This window comes from Giraffa tippelskirchi, chromosome 2, assembly GCF_054371585.1.
Source record: "Giraffa tippelskirchi isolate mGirTip1 chromosome 2, T2T-mGirTip1v1.2.pri, whole genome shotgun sequence".
Lineage (NCBI taxonomy): Eukaryota > Metazoa > Chordata > Mammalia > Artiodactyla > Giraffidae > Giraffa > Giraffa tippelskirchi.
In genome coordinates, this window is record NC_137276.1 from 83,554,047 (window position 1) to 83,574,533 (window position 20,487).

The 20,487-nt window shown below is 41.7% G+C and overlaps 1 protein-coding gene and 1 long non-coding RNA gene across 5 annotated transcripts in view; one reads left to right on the forward strand and one right to left on the reverse strand.

The window, feature by feature from the left end:
• TSC22D2 (TSC22 domain family member 2) overlaps positions 1–5,459 on the reverse strand; it is a 48,927-nt gene extending 43,468 nt beyond the window's left edge. For 3 of the 4 annotated variants that reach the window (XM_081569443.1, XM_081569442.1, XM_081569444.1), the window contains exon 1: positions 1–5,459. In XM_081569443.1, the coding sequence (XP_081425569.1) occupies positions 1–1,922 (1,922 nt within the window). In that variant the 5' untranslated portion in view covers positions 1,923–5,459. The other variant, XM_081569445.1, reaches the window with a different exon arrangement.
• The window catches only part of LOC145538064 (uncharacterized), a 26,288-nt gene continuing 8,841 nt past the window's right edge, over positions 3,041–20,487 (forward strand). The window contains exons 1-3 of the long non-coding RNA XR_014076618.1: positions 3,041–3,150; positions 3,428–3,566; positions 18,077–18,177. This is a non-coding gene — a long non-coding RNA (uncharacterized LOC145538064). The remainder of the gene's footprint in view (positions 3,151–3,427; positions 3,567–18,076; positions 18,178–20,487) is intronic.

Genomic DNA, 20,487 nt, shown 5'->3' on the forward strand with positions numbered 1-20,487 from the left:
CTGTCTTCATCACCATCAACAGGAATAGCTATGCTGAATACAGAGGTGGCGAGACTGTTCATAGGTGTTAACTGAAGGGGGTTTGCCAGGGCATCTGCAACAGGAGGCTTCACAACAGGCTTATTTTCAGCAATGAGAGATAGTGGTGGTTGAGGTAGGGGTTCTGATTTTCTTCTAGTATCGTCAACTTGCCCGACTAAAGGCTGGGTCTGAGTCTGAAACTGGCTCAGGTCAGACTGCGGTAGACTCGTCGGGGCACTGGCTGTGCCGGGCGCTAAGGGCAGCCCCACGTGCTGGATGCTGCTGCCGCTCCTGCTGACCGGCGCCTGGCCCAGGGGCGCGGGGACATTTGGCATAGTAACAGAAGTGGTCGACACACTAGGCACGCTGGGAGCGGGCGCGGCTGCAGGCACGTTGGCAACTCCGGGCACCACGGCAAGAGGGCCGCCGGGCACGACCGACGGCGCGCCGCTGCCACTCATCTGCGGCGGAGGCGCGGCCTGCGGCTGCCCGGCCGCGGCGGGAACCAGGCCCGACGGCGCCGTGCCTCCCACGGGAGCCGGGGGCACTCCAGCCGGCTGACTCGGCGCAGCCGGTCCTCCGGGCGCGGGGCCCGACCCAGGGGCCACCGCTTCTCCGGGCAAGGAGGGTGCGCCCATCATCTGCGCGCCAGCGGATGCGGCGTTCTGGCCGGTGCCCGCGGGGAGACCGGCGGCCGCAGCGAGACCCGCTGCTGCGCCAGCGGAAGAGGGCTGCGCCGGGCTGGGCGTCTGCAGGCCGGCCACGTGCGGCTGCAGGTACTCACTCTGGCCGGCGGGCGGAACGGGCAGCAGATGGCCCGGCGGCATCGGAGGCTGAGGATACGCGAACTGCTGGGGCGGGGGCGCGGCGGCAGCGCCCACGGCCAGGCCGGGCTGCGGCAGGGTTACATTCGTCAGCGGCAGGCCCTGTCCACTGGGCCCCGGGGGCCCGGTGCCCTGGGCCTGGCTGGGCGGTGGGGCTGCCAACCTCTGCGGCGGCCCGGCAGCGGCTCCTGGGAACAGCGGCAACGAAGCCGAGCTTGGAGCCACAGCCCCACCTACGGGCGGAGGCGGCGGCTGCGGCTGCCCAACGCCAAAACTCTGCGGCGGGGCCGGGGCGGGTTGGCTCATTTTCTCCGACGGGGGTAGCTGTGACACAGCAGTCAAGGAGCTGTCAGTTCCCGAGTCGGGCCCGTGCGCGCCCGGCATGGAGGCCACCACCACCACCACCGACCCTCCGGTGGCGCCAAGGCCGCTGTCCCGCTCCGCAGTCTGGTCAAAAGTATTGCTGTGCCTAATGCAATCCCCGGACCGGGTCAGGACGCTGCTATCGGAATCCCGCTCATAGTATTCCATACACGTCCATCGGCCGCGTCTATAAGGCTCCCCGCTGCCGTGGTCCAGCTTGATCACGCGAAAACGCGAACTACAAGTGGTGGGGGGCTGTGATGAGGCGGCAGTTCCTGGCGTGGCGGACGGGCCCGTGGCCGGGGGGGCGCCGGGGGCCCCGGAGGAGGAGACTGAGGTGGCGGCCGGCGACAGGGTGCTGGCTAGCACCCCGGCCACGCTCCGGGCCGAAACGGCTCCTCCTCCGTTGGCCGGAGCGGCTGTCGCGGCCGCCAGCTGTCCGTCCAGGAGAAGGTTGGGGGAGACGGTCCCGGGAGTCTCCGCATCCCCAACATTGTTGAGCGTCTCTTCGGAGGAGCTGCGCTCGCAGACCTCCTCGGGGCCGTAATCCGTGGCCCGAGAAACGTCAAATATCTCGGAAGAAACGTCCTCTGTGCGTGACTCATCCGGGTCGTCCAGGCTCTCGGTGTCCTCGGTGATGCTAGTAGCCACCTGGGCCGTGGTGACACTGGTGATCTGGAAGCAGCTCTTCTTCTTGGCCGGCATCTTGGACATGGTGAGGAAGGCTGGAGGGCAGAGAGGCACGCCGGCTCCTCCGCGATCTTGCCGGAAACCAGGAAGGGCAGAACACTGGCCCCCAAAGACAAAGTCCGCGTCCGTGCTGGGGTCTGAGGCCCGTCGCTGTAAGAGTCACGGGCTGATCCGGGCGCCGGCCGCTCCGTGAGACATCCTCCTCCCGTTTCCTTATCAGAGTCGGTCTCTTCGGCTCTGCCCCCGTCTCACTTGTGCGGCGGCTCCTCCTTCCTTCTCAACTCCCGAAGTCGCGGCGCCTCAATTCAATCCCTTCAGTGGCGGCGAGAGCACGATCCCAGGGGCGGGTCGGCTGCTTCCTCCTCGCGTCTCCGGGCCGCCGTGGTCAATCCAGCTCGGCGCGGTCAGCAGGCCTAGGCTGGGGGTAGGAGTGGGAGGGCGAAGGGGAGGCGGCGGCGGCGTGAGGGGCGGTGCTGCCCCGCTGCGGCTCTTCGAACCAGTGCCGGCGTCAGCGCCGGGCTCTCGGACGCCGAGGGAAGAAGGAGTAGGAGTGGCGAGTCCGGAGCCAGGGATTCCTGATTCAGCCAGGAGCCGCGGGCGGGTGGCGGAGCTTCGGCGCGGGCGGGCGGCCCTCCCTCCCCGGCTCTAGCCGGAGCTCAGCCCCAGGGACATGTCGACTGTCTCAGGCGGAAACCAGCTCCGGGGGAGGGGAAAGCCGGCTCGGTCCTCCCCTATACAGGGGGAGCCACCCCTGCGGGCGGGCGGTGGCGGCAGTCTCGGCCTCCCCTCGCGGCTCCTGAGAGAGTGAGGGGCGGCGGCCGGCAGGCCGGCAAGCGATGGCGCTCCGGCTGTGCGAGGTAGCTGCGGTAGCTTCTTCGACTCTTCCTCGGTGCGCCCGGTTCGCAGGCCCTGGAGAAACTGAAATTCAAACTGCTGAAGCGGCGACTGCAGCTCCCTCCCCTCGGCCAAGATGGGGCTGAAATGGCCGCGCCAGGGATGCTGGGAGGAGCAGCAGCCCCGCTGCCGCCGCCGCTGCCGACTAAAATGCCGCCGCTGCCGCAGCCACAGCCAGGGCCGCAGCCGCCGCCGTTCCGTGACGCACCGGCGTCGTGACGTCACCGCCCCGCCCCCTCCGGTTTCCTGCAGTTTCGCGTGGAGGAGAGGGGGATAATGGGCGGGGCTAAAGGTTAAAAACGGGGCAGCGGTTTTTTTTTTTTAATTTAAAATTTTTTTTAAATTTAAATTTTGCCCGGTAGGTCTTTAAGAGTTGAAGAGCTAAAGACTCTTAAATTCCAACTCTAGGGACACTTACAGCCGCGCCAATTGAAGGTTTTTATATCAGTTTATTCCGAGACATTGGAAGACTGGAGGTCATGTGCTTGCTGTGTCTAATGTTTAGCAAAATCTTAGTGAAAGAAGGCGATAGGAATGGAGGTTGGGGGATTTAGCTAGGATAAAGAGGGAGACGGCTGGAGGAACCGAATCACTTATAAAAAGCCTTTCCTGAAAATGAGTGTTATCCATTATAGTCAGAAGAGTGAAAGGTTGAGAGAAATGGGGACGATTAACCAAGAACAGCAAGCCAGATTGAGTCAGAAAAAGGATCTTTCAGCCAGAATTTTTGTCTCCAACAATGGCATCAGGAGATGGTTACTTGCCCAGGATGAGGTCAGTTTAAAAAAAGATTAGAGGTTACCAACATATTCCTAATTTTCCTGAGTTTGTTGTGATTCCAGCATCGAAGAGTTCGTTTAAACATCTTGAGACTGTTTTTACTTTCAGCATGAAATCAGCTTATGGGCTCCATAAATGTGGAACCTACTGCGTTAAATAGTTGTAGTTCTTTCTTTTGTTTATTCTAAAACTCTTAGTTAGAGCCAGAGTGTTAGATCGTTTGGATTGGGCCATGAACAATCAGAGCAAGTTAGAAAGCACTCTTTCCTGTCCAGAAAGCAGCTATGCAAGTACTGGAGAACTTAACCATCATTTAGTTACTCTCTGGCAAAAGAAAATGGTAATGTCATTCTTTTAAATAGTTTTTAAAAAAAGAGGAAGGTGGCTCTTTGACACATCGTTTAGGTAAAACCTAAAGTGTCTTAATAGAATTCAAAGTTTAATATCTATTACAGCTTTAACAATCATATCATGACTGACATAAATCAAGGTAATCATTGTATTCAGTTGTCTAATCTTTGAAGAAGAGAAATTTTTTTATCCCAAAGGATCTTTTGATAATTAAAAATTTCAGAGAACTTTTTAGGTCATTAGTTGAAAATACAAGGATATGTCTACGTCATTCAACTTTAGGAGAAATTATGTATTCCAAACCCAAATGACTGAGGTCAGGATGTGAAATAAGACCACATAATAAAATCCATGCTTCTTAAGGGGGTGGGAGAGAGTAAATGAACCAAGGGTAACATGATGCTGCTATTGTGGCAAAAATAGCTAATGGAATGTTTCATTACTACATCTGTAATTTCAATCATTGTTAGAGACAGTTTTCCATCAATAAGTTAGATCAACTGGTTACACCAAATGTGAGTTTATAAAAACTTACCTTCGTTTTGGATTGATTTACTAGATTGTTAAAAGTGATGATCAATGGGTGATATGTCATGTGCAGCTTTTGGAAAGGTAAATATTGTATGCCTGCTTGTCCTATTACGTTATTTTATTACATCAACTTCATATATATATGTGTGTATCAGTTCAGTTCAGTCGCTCAGTCGTGTCCGACTCTTTGCGACCCCATGGACTGCAGCATGCCAGGCCTCCCTGTCCATCACCAACTCCCAGAGCTTACTCAGACTCATGGCCATTGAGTTGGTGATGCCATCCCACCATCTCATACTCTGTCGTCCCCTTCTCCTCTCGCCTTCAGTCTTTCCCAGCATCAGTCAGGGTTTTTTCAAGTGAGTCAGTTCTTTGCATCAGGTGGCCAAAGTATTGGAGTTTCAGCTTCAACATCAGTCCTTCCAATGAACACTCAGGACTGATTCCCTTTAGGATGGACTGGTTGGATCTCCTTGAAGTCCAAGGGACTCTAAAGAGTCTTCTCCAACACCATATTTCAAAAGCATCAATTCTTCTGCGCTCAGTTTTCTTTTTAGTCCAACTCTCACATCCATACATGACTACTGGAAAAACCATAGCCTTGACTAGATGGACCTTTGTTGGCAAAGTAATGTCTCTGCTTTTTAATATGCTGTCTAGGTTGGTCATAACTTTCCTTCCAAGGAGTACGTGTCTTTTTATTTCATGGCTGCAATCACCATCTGCAGTGATTTTGGAGCCCCCCAAAATAAGGTCTGCCACTGTTTCCACTGTTTCTCCATCTGTTTGCCATGAAGTGATGGGACCAGATGCCATGATCTTTGTTTTCTGAATGTTGAGCTTTAAGCCAACTTTTTCACTCTTCTCTTTCACTTTCATCAAGAGGCTCTTTAGTTCTTCTTCACTTTCTGCCATAAGGGTGGTGTCATCTGCATATCTGAGGTTATTGATATTTCTCCCAGCAATCTTAATTCCAGTTTGTGCTTCCTCCAGCCCAGCGTTTCTCATGATGTACTCTGCATATAAGTTAAATAAGCAGGGTGACAATATGCACCCTTGAGGTACTCCTTTCCCGATTTGGAACCAGTCTGTTGTTCCATGTCCAGTTCTAACTGTTGCTTCCTGACCTGCATACTGATTTCTCAAGAGGCAGGTTAGGTGGTCTGGTAGTCCCATCTCTTTCAGAATTTTCCACAGTTTATTGTGATCCACAGTTTATTTATTTGGCTGTGTAGGGCCTTGGTTGTGGTGCTTAGACTTGGTGGCCCCATGGTATGTAGATTGTTAGTTCCTGGACGAGGGATTGAACCCATGTCCCCTGCATTGGAAGGTGGATTCTTAACCACTGGACCATGAGGGGAATCCCACATCAATTTCTCGATTGCTTGTTATGCTACTCTTACATTTAAAGGAAACATTTAAGATGTTAAGTAATCCATAAGACTATTTCTCCTTAAAGGATATATTATGAAATGAAAGTGATAACAAAGGTAACTTAGAAGACATCACTAATGGGCTATATTTCTGGTAAGGACAGAGTTAAAGATGTTAAAGGCATCTTATCAAAAAATAAGATTTATAAAGTTAAAATTTTTATTTATCTGATGGAGGATTTGTGTTTAAACTAATAATATAGTTCTCTTGAAAGTAAGTTTTCTAAAAGCTTTTAAGGCCCTAGCTTCTTTTGTACATTTTCTATTTAAAAGTGTAAGGAATTCATTGCATAAAATTTCTATTAAGAAATGATAAGAATTCTGCTTTATGTAAATAAGTTTGAAATTTTATATAGAACAAAAAAATCATATAACTATGATGAAACTACAGAAAGCTATGTAATTTCTGGTTGGCCCACAAAAAATTAAAAGCCAACGTGTAACTAAAAGCAGGATATACATGCAAGTATGTATGTGTGTGTTGGGTGCGGGGAGCGCTTCCTGAGTGGCTCAGTGGTAAAGAATCTTCCTGCCAATGCAGGACCCATGGGTTCAATCCCTGGCTTGGGAAGATCCCCTGGAGAAGAAAATGACAACCCAATCTGGTATTCTTGCTTGGGAAATCCCATGGAGAGAGGAGCCTGGTGGACTACAGTCCATGGGGTGCAAAAGAGTCAGACATGACTTAGTGACTAAACAACAACAAGTGTGTGTGTCTGTGTGTGTGTGTGTGTGTAAAGTTCATAATAAGTAACTTGGTAGTATAACTCACTGGAACTGGGAAGCTCTCTGGAGTACCAAAACTTAAGACTAGCTGTATTAAGGCAACTATCCTTGTTTCTTGCCTGACCCAGAAACTGCAGGTGGAAACTGTGGGAATCCTTGGTTACTGCTCTAGCACTTCCAACTTGACTGTTCTGTGCTTGATTCTTCCCTCAAATACTTAATTTGAAGCAATGTATGAGAAGCACATTTAGGAAGAACAATGCAGGGGGAAAAATGACTTAGAAACTAAGAAGTATTTCCACTGATTGGGAAAAACAAAACAAAACATGAAACAATTATGGCAGAAAGATCTTTTCATCATGTGAGAGCATCATACCCCCAAATTTTACTAGGTTATCATCTCAGTTCAGTTCAGTTGCTCAGTCATGTCCGACTCTTTGAGACCCCATGAATTGCAGCATGCCAGGCCTCCCTGTCCATCACCAACTCCTGGAGTCTACCCAAACCCATGTCCATAGAGTCAGTGATGCCATCCAACCATCTCATCCTCTGTCGTCCCCTTCTCCTCCTGCCCCCAATCCTACCCAGCATTAGGGTCTTTTCCAATCAGTCAACTCTTCACATGAGGTGGCCAAAGTATTGGAGTTTCAGCTTCAACATCAGTCCTTCCAATGAACACCCAGGATTTATCTCCTTTAGGATGGACTGATTGGATCTCCTTGCAGTCCAAGGGACTCTCAACAGTCTTCTCCAACATCACAGTTCAAAAGTATCAATTCTGTGGCACTCAGCTTTCTTCACCGTCCAACTCTCACATCCATACGCGACCACTGGAAAAACCATAGCCTTGACTAGATGGACTATTGTTGGCAAAGTAATGTCTCTGCTTTTAAATATGCTATCTAGGTTGGCCATAACCTTCCTTCCAAGGAGTAAGCGTCTTTTAATTTCATGGCTGCAATCACCATCTGCAGTGATTTTGGAGCCCAAAAAATACAGTCTGACACTGTTTCCACTGTTTCCCCATCTATTTCCCATGAAGTGATGGGACCAGATGCCATGATCTTAGTTTTCTGAACGTTGAGCTTTAAGCCGACTTTTTCACTCTCCTCTTTCACTTTCATCAAGAGGCTCTTTAGTTCTTCTTCACTTCCTGCCATATGGGTGGTGTCATCTGCATATCTGAGGTTATTGATATTTCTCCCAGCAATCTTGATTCCAGCTTGTGTTTCTTCCAGCCCAGCGTTTCTCATGATGTACTCTGCATATAAGTTAAATAAGCAGGGTGACAATATACAGCCTTGACATACTCCTTTTCCTATTTGGAACCAGTCTGTTGTTCCATGTCCAGTTCTAACTGTTGCTTCCTGACCTGCATACAGGTTTCTCAAGAGACAGGTCAGATGATCTGGTATTCCCATCTCTTTCAGAATTTTCCACAGTTTATTGTGATCCACACAGTTAAAGGCTTTGGCATAGTCAATAAAGCAGAAATAGATGTTTTTCTGGAACTCTCTTGCTTTTTCGATGATCCAGCGGATATTGGCAATTTGATCTCTGGTTCCTCTGCCTTTTCTAAAACCAGCTTGAACATCTGGAATTTCACGGTTCACGTATTGCTGAAGCCTGGCTTGGAGAATTTTGAGCATTACTTTACTAGCATGTGAGATGAGTACAATTGTGCGGTAGTTTGAGCATTCTTTGGCATTGCCTTTCTTTGGGATTGGAACGAAAACTGACCTTTTCCAGTCCTGTGGCCACTGCTGAGTTTTCCAGATTTGCTGGCATATCAAGTGCAGCACTTTCACAGCATCATCTTTCAGAATTTGAAATAGCTCAACTGGAATTCCATCAACTCCACTAGCTTTGTTCGTAGTGATGCTTCCTAAGATCCACTTGACTTCACATTCCAAGATGTCTGGCTCTAGATGAGTGATCACACCATTGTGATTATCTGGGTCATGAAGATCTTTTTTGTACAGTTCTTCTGTGTATTCTTGCCACCTCTTCTTAATATCTTCTGCTTCTGTTAGGTCCATACCATTTCTGTCCTTTATCGAGCCTATCTTTGCATGAAATGTTCATTTGGTTCATCTACGCTTATCAATTTGTTGTTCAGTCGCTAAGTCATGTCTGACTCTCTGGCATCCCACGGACTGCAGCACACCAAGCTTCCCCGTCCTTCACTATTTCCCTGAGTTTGCTCAAACTCATGTTCATTGAATCAGTGATGCCATCCAACCATCTTATCTTCTGTCATCCCCTTCTTCTCAATCTTTCAATCTTTCCTAGCATCAGGGTCTTTTCCAATGAGTTGGCTCGTCACATCAGGTGGCCAAAGTATTGGAGTTTCAGCTTTGGCATGAATGCTTCTAATGAATATTCAGAGTTGATTTCCTTTAGGATTGACTGATTTGATCTCCTTGCAGTCCAAGGGACTCTCAAGGGGTCTTCTCCAGCACCACAATTCGAAAGCATTGATTCCCAGATGTAAAACTATTTTATAGTCACAAGATCTTGGGATGTAAACCAGAGATACTCAAGAAAACCTGACTTTTTTTTTTTCAATGAATGAATATTATATTTAAAATAGTAATAGTACATAATCTAAACACTCTGGGATAGAGAAAAGAAAGCTATACTTTCAGTAAAAATGAAGCAACTGACTAGGTAAAGAGAAGTAACTGTTTAGAATTAATGCTACAAGTCAGTGACATTTATTGAGCATTATCTTGTGTGAATTAGGAATTGGATGGTTTGTATTCCAGCAAAGAAATTTTTCTGGAATTTAGAAATAACTTGTATTTATTTTCTATACTAAAAAAGTTTTTTTTTTCTTGACTGCACCATGCAGCATGTCATACCTTAGTTCCCTGAGCAGGGATCAAACCTGCACCTCCTACAGTGGAAGCACAGAGTCTTAACTACTGCATTGCCAGGGAAGTCCCTGTTTTCTATAATTTAATCACTAAATTGTTAGAAAAACACAAAGTAGAGGACTAATTTTCAGGTTCCGGGAGCATTTGTTGGAAATAAATATCGGTTGTCTAATTAATAAGTACTTCATTTATTACTATGATTTACCTTGGGTCTCATTTCTGGAATAATATCTTATTAACAACCCCTGACAGTGAAGCCATTTTATATTATTTTCCAAAAAGGAAAAAAAAATGTAACAAAAGAGGACTAAGGCTAGTGAAATTCCATGAATACTTTTATAAAGAAAAATATAATCTGATAATCTGATTAAGATGTACAAACTTTGAGAATGAAGTATGTAAAATTTTCACATTTAAGAAAAGTTCTATTAGATACCCTTCTAAAGTTTGATATACTAGCAAACAATGATGTCCTTTTTAAATAGTGAAGATTTCCTTGAGTCCTAAAGATCTTTGAAGTTCAGGCAAAATATAGCAATTTGATGAAAGAAAAGGGTGTATCTTGAACTAAATAATAAATATCAGTTCAGTTCAGTCGCTCAGTCGTGTCCAACTCTTTGCAACCCCATGAATCGCAGCACACCAGGCCTCCCTGTCCATCACCAACTTCCAGAGTCTACCCAAACCCATGTCCATTGAGCCAGTGATGCCATCCAACCATCTCATCCTCTGTCGTCCCCTTCTCCTCCTGCCCCTAATCCTTCCCAGCATTAGGGTCTTTTCCAATGAGTCAACTCTTTGCATGAGGTGGCCAAAGTATTGGAGTTTCAGCTTCAACGTCAGTCCTTCCAATGAACACCCAGGACTGATTTCCTTTATTTTTTATTTTTTTAATTTATTTATTTTTTTTGATTTCCTTTAGGATGGACTGGTTGGATCTTCTTGCAGTCCAAGGGACTCAGAAGAGTCTTCTCCAACACCACAGTTCATAATAAATATAACATCCTATTAAAGCCTATTTTCTTTTATTATGGAACTTAATTTATAATGTAAAACATTAATTCTGTGGTTTTGAAATCTAGCTTAAATAAGAAAATCTATTAATGATATATCCCCCCCACCATTTTTTTTTTAACATTATCTTACCACTTGGAATAAAATTAATCTACATTACCTAATTGGAGAGAACTTGAGATCAAGAGTAATCTCCAGTTTTGCTATCAATTTGTTTTGTGATCACTGAGAAGTCTTTATTAATCCTTCAGTTTCCCTGTAACTAAAAAGAAGCAACATTGTGGTAAAGGGGTATTAAAATTCCAACCCCAAATTTGACAGAGAAAGAATGGATGGAAAAAGATATACATGTAGCACTGTTTTGGCATCTTTGGGAAGATAGTATCTTTGGCGTCTTTGGGGTCTTTGGGAATGTGATGCTATTGGTAGTAATATTTTCAATACAATTTGTTAATTAAAAGGAAAGTTATGAGATGTACCTGATTTTAGGAAGAAGACGTATTCTGTCACAGATGAGTTATTTATTTACAAATATTTAATAGCATATCCTTTGGTATGTGAATCATCACCGTCTATTCTGTCCTTGTGTATATGAAGTTGGTATATGCATGGTTATGATTATGTATCATTTCAAGTGATGATATGCCTATAATTTTAAGTTATGACTTTAACACTCACAAAAGAACATTGAAAAACATTGCTAGTTTCTAGACTTCTGGGTTATAGTTCCCTCTGTATGTTAATATTACCATCTTACAAAGTTTTTTTTAAATATGTTTGAGTAGAAACTTATATACATGTTGTTTGGATGTAAAGGATGGGCTAAGTGTTTCCAGGAGTCATGTATGGATGTGAGAGTTGGACTATAAAGAAAGCTGAGCGCAGAAGAATTGATGCTTTTGAACTGGGGTGTTGGAGAAGACTCTTGAGAGTCCCTTAGATTGCAAGGAGATCCAGCTAGTCCATCCTAAAGCAGATCAGTCCTGGGTGTTCATTGGAAGGACTGATGCCGAAGCTGAAACTCCAATACTTTGGCCACATGATGTGAAGAGCTGACTCCTTGGAAAAGACCCTGATGCTGAGAAGGATTGAGGGCAGGAGGAGAAGAGGACGACAGAGGATGAGATGGTTGGATGGCATCACCGACTCAATGGACATGGGTTTGGGTAGACTCCAGCCGTTGGTGATGAACAAGGATACCTGGCGTGCTGGGGTTCATTGGGTCACAAAGAGTCAGACATGACTGAGCGACTGAACTGAACTGAACTGAAGTGTTGTTGGCTAATAATCTGATGGTCATTCTAACCTGGCTGATGGGACTACTTTTAATTTAGAGGAACAAAAGGTTGAAAGGCACAGCTGGAATCTTGTCTACTTTGTATTTGAAGTTATGTTTTAATTCAAAACTAACTAGTTCTTTAGTCACTGGGAACAAAACACTTTTAGCATTTAACTTTAGAATACTTGAAATCCAAATTTGACAGCATTCATTCTCATGATCCATGTTTGTACAAGGATTTGTGTGTTACTTGAAATGTCCATGTAACAAGCTGCTTCTCTGCAAGTTAATACTTCTCTTTCCATCTGTTGCCTAGGATCTTTGGAAAAGAAGGGAAATTGGGGAAAAGTGCAAAATCAAGGTGAAATGCTAACTGAGAGGTTATTCCAGTTATGGCCATCAAATCCCTAATGAATAATCATAACACTGTTATTGTGGCATCCATTTTGTGGCACTTACCTATTTTTAAACTAAATTGACCAGATACAAATATATTTTCATCTTCAAATATTTAGGGTATTTTCTCCATCTTCACCCTGTCTTTTTTGGATTTTGGTACTAATTTTTCTTTTTTTGCATATTGCATACATTCACTGACTGATCTAATTCTAGATTTTTCGTTTATAAAAATTTCATTCTTACTTGCTGTATAGGTACTCTGTCAAGACAGCAGTTCTATCCTCAAAGGAAAAAATAATCAACATTTTCCACAAAAATGCGTATTTTCAAGAAAGAGAAATTATGTGGTAATGATTCACTCACATTATCCAAGTATTATCCACAATTTCTTTCAGCTTAATTACTGTGCTTAAATAGTTGTGCTTTTTAATATTTCATCTGAAATATTACATTTTCATGAAAGAAAAAAAATCTCCTGGTAGCATTCACCTTATATTTTGAACAAACAGCTTTAAAGATTTTTTTTTTTTTTAACGTGGACCATTTTTTAAAGCCTTCATTGCATTTGTTACATTGCTTCTGTCTTATGTTTTGGTTTTTATGGCTGTTAGGCATGTAGGATCTTAGTTCCCTGCACAGGGATGAAACCTGCACCCCTGCATTGGAAGGTGAAGTCTCAATGCTTGGACCACAAGGGAAGTCCCTGAATAGACAGCTTTAAATATCTATTTGTTTCTTCATTCAAAAAATATTTAGAAGCCCACTATATGCTGGCCTCTTCTCTAGACTTGGAGAAAACACTTATGAATTAGACTAGAAAAGGAAAGGCCCTTGTTCTAATAGGTCTTATGTTTTAATAGGGAAACAGACACTGAAGAGCAAAAATAAAAAAAAGTTGTAATTTCAAATATTTATAAGCGTTAAGAAGAAAGAAAACAATCATGGAAGGTAGGAGCCAGGGCACCTTAGGTGTGTGGCCTATGGAAAGACTCTTTTGAGTCAAGGGCAAGCTCATTGTCAATAGCCAGCATTTGAGGAGGAGAGACAGGTGCAGACAATGACCCTGAGAAACCAGTGTGGGGTGGAGAGGGAGCTGGAAGCATCTGCAGGGAGCAGGGGCCAAGCAAAAAACTTGTATTTTATTTTAAATATAATGGAAAGCCACGGGAGGGTTATAAGCAGAGGATTAATGTAACTCAATTTACATTTAAAAAGAAATCTTTTTGTTTTCTTAATCTCTCATAGTTTAGAATATGTTGTGTATTACGTATAGACAAAGCTAAGCTTCTCATTATATAGTCAAAGACAAGTTTATAGGGCTATCATATTGTGTCATACCAAAGTGGTAGAAATATCTAACAATCTACGTGACAATTCTTATATAGAGATTTAATAACTTTATATCAAAATGAAAGGTTAATACTCGTGAAAGAAATCTTTTTCTCAATGAGACCCTAACTAACTTAATTGCAGTGATTTTGATTACTCGAGAAGAATGTGAAATGCCCCATAGAAAGAAAAAGAAACCTGTAAACAATGGTGAAAAAGTTGCATTTTGCTTAAATGCAGCATTAGATAAGTGTGATAGAACCACCTGACAAGAAGAACTTCTAACAAGTAGAGCTAATTTTAGGGAGGCTCAGAACTGAGCCTCATTTTTCCAATGAGATAAAAATATCCATAGATAAATCTAGGGACACTTTGAAGCATTCAGTGAGTCGTAAAAGAGCCACAGAGGAGAAACTGTTCTGGAAGAGGTCGGAGGCAAGGCCATACATTTTGGTATTGCTGGGTTTAGTTTCTTTAAGAGATTACTAGCTAATTTCCCTTTAGGGAGTTTTACTTGGTTTCATGGGCTATTTCTTTGTTAGCAAGAGAACACTAAGATAGCATTCTTTAAGGAGGTTTCACTCTGGTGTATTAGTGGCCACAACTGGCGTGGCCGCTTTCTTCACCCCTTCCTTTGTCTTCTCCCGATTCCAGTCCTTTGTGTACGAAGGTTAAATTAATTCTTACCATGCATGTGAAAGTCACACAGTCGTGTCAACTCTTTGCAACCTCATTATACAGTCCATGGAATTCTCCAGGCCAGGGTACTGGAGTGGGTAAACCTTTTCCTTCTCTAGGGGATCTTCCCAACCCAGGTTTCCCACATCGTAGGCTGATTCTTTACCAGCTGAGCCACAAGGGAAGCCCCTTACTATGCATGCATGCGTGCTAAATCTCTTCAGTTTTGTCTGCCTGTTTGCGACCCTATGAACTGTAGCCCTCCAGGCTCTTCTCTGTCCATGGGATTCTCCAGGCAAGAATACTGGAGTGGGTTGCCATGCCCTCTTCCAGGGGATCTTCCTGTCCTTCCTGCTTTTAAAATCTCAAGAGGCAGGGGATCTTCATGCCCTCTCCAGGGGATCCAACCTGCCCCCACCCCCACCCCATCTCGTACATCTTCTGCGTTGTTGGCAGGCAGGTTCTCTACCAGTAGCCTGGGACGCTCCAGTTCTTACCATGGTAGACTCCAAAACAGGGCCATCATGTCAGAGTGCTTCCACAGAGATAGATGCATAGGCCTATGGAGCACCCAAAGTTCATCTGTCTTCCTAACTGGACATGGGAGAAGAAACACCTAGATGTTTTGCATTAATAGGCCCCTGTGTAAATGTGAACACACTGGTATAAACTTCAAACAAAAAGGAAAAAGAAAGTTTGCTTACCGTATCCAATACTTTTGAAACATACTATTTGTTATCTGATGGCAGTTTTTTTATTTATTGAAGAAAGAAATGGCAATCCACTCCAATGTTCTTGCTTGGAAAATCCCATAGATGGAGGAGCCTGGTGGGCTATAGTTCACGGAGTCGCAAAGAGCTGGACACAACTGAACGACTAACACTTTTTGTTTATTGAATTTAAGATGTAGATCATAATAATTTGACTTGCATCATGAAATGATTACCACAGTAAGTTTTGTGATCCTCCATCATCTCTCATAGAATTTGGTGTTTTAGAAAGTATGATTATAAAGAATTAAGACTAAAAAGAGGGAACTATAGTCAATATTTTGTAATAACCTGTAAGGGAAAAGAATCTGAAAAAAAAAATGTTTAAGAGCAGAAAAAACAAGAGTAAAAAGAGAGAAAGGGTAGTATGCCAAGGTTATCATGTAAATTCTTTAAAAGGGTTTCATATGTTTCAGTGTTGCATTTTTGTTAACTATTCTGAAACTCTTAAATGTTTTCACAATTTAATTATGAAGCTTATGAATATTGATCAAATTACTTTACAATAACACTTTGTTATTAGTGGAAAAAAGTCACCCAGACTCTTTAGCCTATCCTATTAATGAATTTTACATTTGGTTTACTTCTATTTTCAAAAATCAAAACCATTTTTTAAAAATTTATTTTTTAATTTAAGGATAATTGCTTTACAGAATTTTGTTGTTTTCTGGAGCTAGTGATAAATAACCCGCCTACCAATGCAGGAGACATAAAACCATTTTAAAGATGAACATTTGTCATCATTTGATATTTTTAAAATGATGGTAAAATATCAAGTTAAAAAACATTAAACGAAATTGTATCTCATCTTTGGGATAAAATTACATGTACACATAGGATAAGAATTTGGGGGAAAATATATCTGTACTTGGTGACTATCGCTGGGTGATGAGATTATAGGCTTTTTTGTTTAATTTTTAAAAATAGTTTCCAAATTTTCTGCAATGATCACATAAAATTTTCATCTCAGTGTATTACTATTATGTTTTTAAAATGTATTCACACACACCACCTAAACCAAAAGAGACTTCATAAAGGTATAAGAAGATATGAGACTACAGTTTTATATATGTGTTAGATGGTACTTCATAATCGCTGTCCAAAGACAAATTGCCTCTCATGAGCACTATATATTTGAATGCCATCAGAAGATAATAGTAGGAATGATTAGTGCTTTTTCAGATGAATTAAATTAATGCAGAAACATTTTAAAGAACAAACTTACGAGATAAAAAAGGAATTCAAAAAGGAATTAAAAGGACATGAACGGAAAAATATTTAAAATAGGAGAAGTAAAGCTGAATACAACTGGTGTGTCAGGACACCTTTGTTATTGTATGCACTGCAGCTTTCTTTCTGTCTAGCTATGTGTCCTTGCACAGGTCATAACCTCTTTGGGTCTTATATTCTTTATCTGTAAAATAATCAGGTTTAATGAGAGGACTATTTTTGGTTTTGATGACTTTCTGGTTTTAAGATTTTATAAATCTAGACTTCCAAAAACCAAGATTGGAGCCTCGGTTTTGCGTGCAACAGCCAACATATACATGGATCCACAAGACATTTTTGCTTTAGCTTTTGTGTTGTTCAGTTGCTAAGTTGTGTCTGACTCATTGCAATCCCATGGACTGCAGCACACCAGGCTCCTTTGTCCTCCACTGTCTCTCTGCTTTTTCACCAGCAGACACATCCACAACCGAGCATCATTTCTGCTTTGGCCCATCCAATTCATTCTTTCTGGAGCTATCAGTAACTGCCCTCCGCTCTTCCCCAGTAGCAAATTGGACACCTTCTGACCTGGGGGACTTATCTTCCAATGTCATATGTTTTGCCTCTTCATACTGTTCATGGTGTTCTCCAGGCAAGAATACTGGAGTGGATTGCCATTCCCTCCTCCAGTGGACCACATTTTGTCAGAACTCTTCACTATGACCTGTCTGTCCTGGATGGCCCTGCACAGCATGGCTCATAACTTCATTGAATTCCACAAGCCACTTAGCTGAGACAAGGCTATGATCCATGAAAGGATGCTTTGGCTTTGGCCACACTCAGATATGCTAGTTATTGGCTGATTCCCTCAAGGTACCCTTCTGAATCAAGACCTTTGCACTTACTGTACCTTCTGCTCCTCCTCTGAGATATTTGCATGTCTAATTCCTTCACCTTCTTCAAATCTTTGCTCAAATGTCATCTTTTCAGTGTGACTACCCTGACTCTTTAAAACCATAAGCTCCTCCCACATCCATCCCTATTTCCTGCTTTGTTTTTCTCTATTGTACTTATTCCCTTCTAATATGTTATTTACTTCTTTTATTTATTGTCTATCTTCCCACACTAAAATGAAAAGGGGAGAGGGCAAAGTCTTTTTAACCTGTCTTGTTCATTCTTATATTTCCAAGATCTATAATAGAGCCTGGCACATATTAGATTCTCAATAGATAGTGTATAAGAAAATGAATTTTCCATTTTTATAACATCCTACATTTTCATTCAGTATTATGAAAATAAAACAATATGCCTAAAATCATGAAACAGTGGGAAATTCCCTGCAATAACATTTATCTTTAAAAGAAAAAATATTTAAATTAGATAAAGATTTTTATTGAAGCAATTTTAATTTTTGCAGAAATTTCAGAAGATATGCAAGGTACATATATTGGATCATTTGTCAAAGTCCTTGAGAATACAGCATCTTTAGTATTCTGTAGAAAACAGAAGGTTGAAATTTTGATAAAGAATACACATTCCTTTGATGCTAGCCATTCTTAATCATATTTAACTCAAGGCACATTGAATTATTTTAAATATTTGGTATAATAGTTTAGTTTAAATAGCATTTCCTTTACATAGGAAAATTTAATAAATAGAATCACTCTAGGGGTTAAAAAGTCCTTATTTAGTTTTTAAAATATAGGTCTTATAGATATGTCACTATAGTAACAAACATTGGAAAAACAAGTCTATTTTGAATTCATAAAGTCTAAGTGTTATGGATTAATGAATACCTAGACTAAAAAAAATGTCTTTTTTATAGAGTCCTTGGGCTTTGTTTTCTTCATGTTTGGTTTGGCTGCTCTCATTTACATACTTGTTCTCATTAGGGTTTCAATTTCAGAGCTGGCCTCACTCTGCAATGGGAACAAATGTCTTGCCACGTGATACCAACTTTCCATTACATCCTGAAGCATTTGCAGTCCCAGAGGCAAAGAATTTATGGTTGGTACATGAGAGATGGAACCGTCACATAAAAGAAGCCAAATTTGAAAACATTTTTTCTCAGTGCCTATATAGTTTTAACATAATGAGAACTCAGAATAATCATCTAATGACCAAAAATGAATCATTGTTAAAACACTGTTTGGGGCATAAAATAGCTAATGTTTCTAGTTGGCTGATAATTTTCATAGCAACCAGTGTTTGGCATGTCCTAAACACCTTTCATTAGAGGCCTTCAGACCTCTTTGAAGCAGTTCCTTATACTCTGAAACAGTTCTGAGAATAAGAGAGAATAATCCACAAGTTTTGCTGATATTTTGTAGCTGCATAGAGGGCATCATGTAGCAAATACTGAAAATGCACTATGAGATTTCTCAGTAACTTGCTAGTCAAGTAGGAAATGGAGTAGATGCAGCAAGAGACATTCAGAATAAGTAGTGAAAGTCAAGTCCCAAGTTAGAGTTTGGTCAGAATTCCAAACTTAATTATTTTATTCTTTTTTAAAAGTTGAAGTATGTAAATTGTTTTAGTCTTAAAAAATAAATAAGTAGATGAATCATGGAGGCTATTTCAATAGCAGGGTCACTGTTAATATCCATAAAAATAACAAGGCACCATATTTCCAAGGAGTTCTGTATACTTCCCATTTCTCCTTATTCCTTACTATGTTTTAGAGGATTTTGGTGGCAAGTATTATTTTAATTTTGGCTAGAAAATCAAGAGAAAAGAGTATTGAGAATAGCAGTCAATAACTGTAAGAACTAATTATGTAACTGTTCACATCTCTGATCACACCGTGCACTCATTTTACACTTTATGGTTGTTAAACTCTTGCCATGTATCATATCATTTCACCCTTATAACCATATATCTGTGACTTTGGACAAGTCATTCAGCCCATGGCCATGCTTCCCAATTTTACCAAATGGGCTGAATTTAATAGATACCCTTAACTAAGTCTACAGGAATGATCCAGAATTAATAATAGAGTAGTCCAATGCATTATGAACTCTTTAAAAGAAAGATATTATTTTAAGTGGAAAGTATTATTATTTATCTAACTTGGGAAACTGAAATTTAGAGAGACCCAGTGAGTTGGCCTTAAGCATTTAACCACATTACTCCCAAGAAACACATAGAACCAAGGATTAACATGTTTATATTTTATAGCTTAGGTAAAAAGCATGAGCTCTTAATACAAAGGGCAAAATATTGCCTCTTAAGTGGAGAATAGTACTTTCCAAAAAACATAAACAAATATTTATTCTGAACCATGAACTAACCAACTTTATTTAAATGTATCAAACTGAATATGATCTCATCAGCTATTGATCAACATTCAGGCTACATACATATGACAGCTGATGACAAAATCAGTTTATTTGAGGGACTTCCCTGGTGGTCCAGTGACTAAGACTCCACACTCCCACTACAGGGGGTCTGGGTTTGATCCCTGGTCAGGGAACTAGATCTCGCATGCTGCAATGAAGATCAAAGATCCTGTGTGCCGCACCTAAGACCCTGCATACCCAAATAAATAAATTAATTTAAAAAAGAAGTATGAAGAAAAAAACCATTTATTTGAAAAGATACCCAATTTGGGTACCTACAAAATTATTTGTAGATAATTACAGAATTATCCTGTAATTATTCTGAGTTACATACACTGAAAGGAGAAATAGGTAATATTTTTGATAAAAATAGTATTTCCAAATATGTATATACATAATCAGAATAATAATTCATATGTAATAGTTAACTTCATCTGTGATTATAGCCTTACCAGAGAGTTGACATATTGGAATAAAACTTCCTTAAGAATATTGGATATTTATGTCTCAGTTTGAATGACATGATATTCTCTAGTCTCTAAATTATTAATCTTTTTAAAATGTATTATTACCCCAAACTACAGGGCTAAAAGATTATTTGCATTTACTAAACATTGCTAACATTCTCAAATGATCATTTTAAATTATTTTATTTAAAACTTTTTTATAATGGAGAATTCCAGTATATATAAAAGTAGAAAGAATTGTATAACAAGTGACAACAATTGCATATTTAGCAGAGTTCCTTGAAAATGGAGTTTAGCATGTGCCAGGCAGTGTGGTAAATGCTTAAATGTGTCTTCATGGAATTTCTACAACAACGCTACGGGATAAGCATTATCACCTCTAGTTTGGACTTAAAGATGTTGATCCTGAGAGAGATTGAGGATTTCCTCAGGGGTTTAGAATCAGAGCCACATTTGAACTGGATCTGAGTGCCCCTCAGGTCCATATTCTTGCCATGGCTCCATTTGATAAT